Source organism: Capsicum annuum, chromosome 11, assembly GCF_002878395.1.
Source record: "Capsicum annuum cultivar UCD-10X-F1 chromosome 11, UCD10Xv1.1, whole genome shotgun sequence".
NCBI lineage: Eukaryota > Viridiplantae > Streptophyta > Magnoliopsida > Solanales > Solanaceae > Capsicum > Capsicum annuum.
In genome coordinates, this window is record NC_061121.1 from 702,600 (window position 1) to 705,555 (window position 2,956).

General features: G+C 27.8%; 1 protein-coding gene across 1 annotated transcript; it reads right to left on the bottom strand.

Annotated features, from left to right (window-relative positions):
- Positions 1-1,412: 1,412 nt before the first annotated feature.
- Positions 1,413-2,956, bottom strand: LOC107852849 (MYB-like transcription factor 4). Its single transcript, XM_016697892.2, has 3 exons — positions 2,626-2,956; positions 2,395-2,524; positions 1,413-1,801 (listed from the first exon to the last, which is right to left on the bottom strand). The coding sequence occupies exons 1-3, from the start codon at positions 2,756-2,758 to the stop codon at positions 1,543-1,545; spliced, it is 522 nt and encodes a 173-aa protein (XP_016553378.2). The 5' UTR covers positions 2,759-2,956; the 3' UTR covers positions 1,413-1,542.

Consider the following 2,956-nt stretch of genomic DNA (forward strand, 5'->3'; position numbering starts at 1 on the left):
TAGCGAGTTTCATTAATGGAAGATTCAATGAAACTCGCTAATTGAATCTTCCGAGTTTCAATGAAAAATTAATGGAAGATTCCATTCAATTATTTGAAAAAACTTTCTTCATAAATTCAATGGAATATTTAATATGGTTGTAATTGTGAAAAAATGGTGAAAAGTGATAAAATGGAGAAGAAACGGTGCATGTACTACACTTTCTAAGGAAAAAATGGGGTATACGTTTTAAGGGGGGATTAATTCCACTTTAAAAAAGTCTGGGGGGAATTAATTCCAATTAAAAAAGTATAGGGGGCAATAGGAAACTTTAGGTATTTTCGTGGGTATTATTCATTTCTTATACATCAAACCAAATAATGTATAAGAAATAATACATACATAACTAATACACATATAATAATGTTTACATTACTAATACAAGTATTATTAATACATTATATTATGTATTACTCTTATACACTCTATCAAGCGACCCCTTAATGTAATATATATCACTAAATATAAATTTAGGGTAGCTAGGTTTGGAAGGACTTGACATATTTATTTTGCATCTGCATGAAGTGTACTATGAAAATTATTTATCATAGAAGCTCTCACCAAGAAACAAACTATCATTGGCCACATATATTTATGACATATTGTCCAATGAGTTGTTGATAATAAATACTTTAGGTGCATCAGAATATTAATATCACAACAATATAACTTTACTTACCATAGATAAATAACTCAATAAAGTAAAATTGTATATCGATATTAACGATGATTAAGTGATAGTACTAAACATTTTATTCTCATATCAAGCAATGTTCTCTTTAAAACATAAGTTAATATGAGTTCATTCGACCTTAATATAGGTTTAGCTGGAATTAATTATAGCAAAAAACATAAACACACATGACGTACCATATTTACACAAATTTTCACCCATACAAAATAATTATAAAAATTTTAACTAATTATGTATCTTCGTTGGATGTATTTGGAGCTAACTATGTATTTTACAAAGGGAAAAAATGCATTGAATGTATCGGAAGCTAATTATGTATCTTAACAGACCCAAAATCTGGATTTTCAGTAATAATACAAAATGTTCAGATTTTCTATAATTAAGCTTCAAACTATCGAAAATTATATTATTTACACGTTATTATATGTATATTTTTAAATATCCATTAACTAATAAATTTCGAACCCAATATATCATTTGATTTAATTAGAGTAAAATCTCAAACTCGAACTCATAATATTCAAATCGTAAATCTACCTTTAGAGACTGTAGGACCAAAATAGAAAGAGAAGTAGTAGTAATTGATGAAATGGATATTAAATGTGACAATAACAATACAATAAGCTAATTAATAACAACCATACGTGCATACTACTTTTCTAATGTTGAATTCATATTCTCAATATCTCAACCATGGTGCACATTAATTTATTTATTTCTCATAATGATGATGTTCGAGCCAACCATACGTGCATATTATCAACTAATTATCTCTTGAGGGAAATAATCAAGAACGCAATTAATATTATCTATGGAAGTGAATTAAGATCAGGCAATGAACTTGTAACACAATTAGAACTTGTAGCATCAGATATTACTGCATTATTTTCTGATTTTATGCCATTTTCTTGGAAATATTCAAGTCTTTTTATACGAAGATAATGAGAAATATTATGATTTTTCGGATCGATTCCCATTTTTATAAGTTTTCTTCTCAAATGGGAATTCCAATAATTCTTCACTTCATTATCAGTTCTTCCTGGCAATCTTCCAGCTATTAAGGACCACCTGAAAATTAAATGTCAAAAAAAAAAAAAAAATTAAAAATAGCAAAAACTAGATACTTGAAATAACTTTCTTGATTTGGATATATTTCACCCAAATTAACTAATTTTAACAAACTTTATTATCAATCAAACTATGTATATGTATATATTGTTTAACCACCTACCCAAAAGAAAAAAATTCCTCCAGTTTCATTTTATGTGACGCTTTTTCATCATTTAAAAATATTTAATTTAAACTTTACATTTTAAAGGCATAAAAATATATGACTTGTTAAGACTTAAGATATATCACAAATTCTAAAGACTTTTTTTTGTATTAATCTTCTCAACGAGTCAAACAACATCACATAAATTGAAACTGAAGAGTAAAAAACATAATTAACGACAGACAACTTCTATCATGCAATTAACAGTAAAACTCCGATGTTTATCCTATTTATCAACAAATTAGTGACAAATTATCAAAAAAAATTCTATTAGCGACAACCTATTTAGCGATGAATTTCATAGCTAATCTTTTTTTGACATAATTTATATTATTCAAACCAAGCAAATGACCAAAATGTCCTTTAAGGAAAATAGTGTAAAAATTACCTATTGCCAAGAAGAGCATGAAGCTTGATGATGAGATCATCTTCATCCTCAGAAAAATTTCCTCTTTTTAAATTTGGGTTAAGATAATTCATCCATCTTAGCCTACAACTTTTTCCACAACGAAGCAGACCTAATCAAAGGCGAATTCAGAATTTAAAGTCAGTAAATTCAGAATAATATACATACACATGTTAATAGATTCAGTTGAACTTACAGAACCAATGTACTTACCAGCAGCTTTAGGTAAATCTCTCCAACAACCTTCACCATGTTTAGTGATATAATCAATGAGTTTTTGATCTTCTTGTTTAGACCAAGATCCTTTATGCATTTCCTCTTTGTTATCACAACCAGGTTTTCTCATAATTCTATATAATATATGGTTTATATTTGATATTTTTTAGAAAGATTTGAATGTGGAGAAAGAAGAAAAAGAAGGGGTTGTTGTATTTTGGGAAGTGGATAGTATGTTTTTATAATAAAAAACAAATGAAGATAGAAAATGTTGACTTGGAAATTGGAAAGTTGGACCGGTGGGTTGGCCTTTGCATGCATGCAAAGT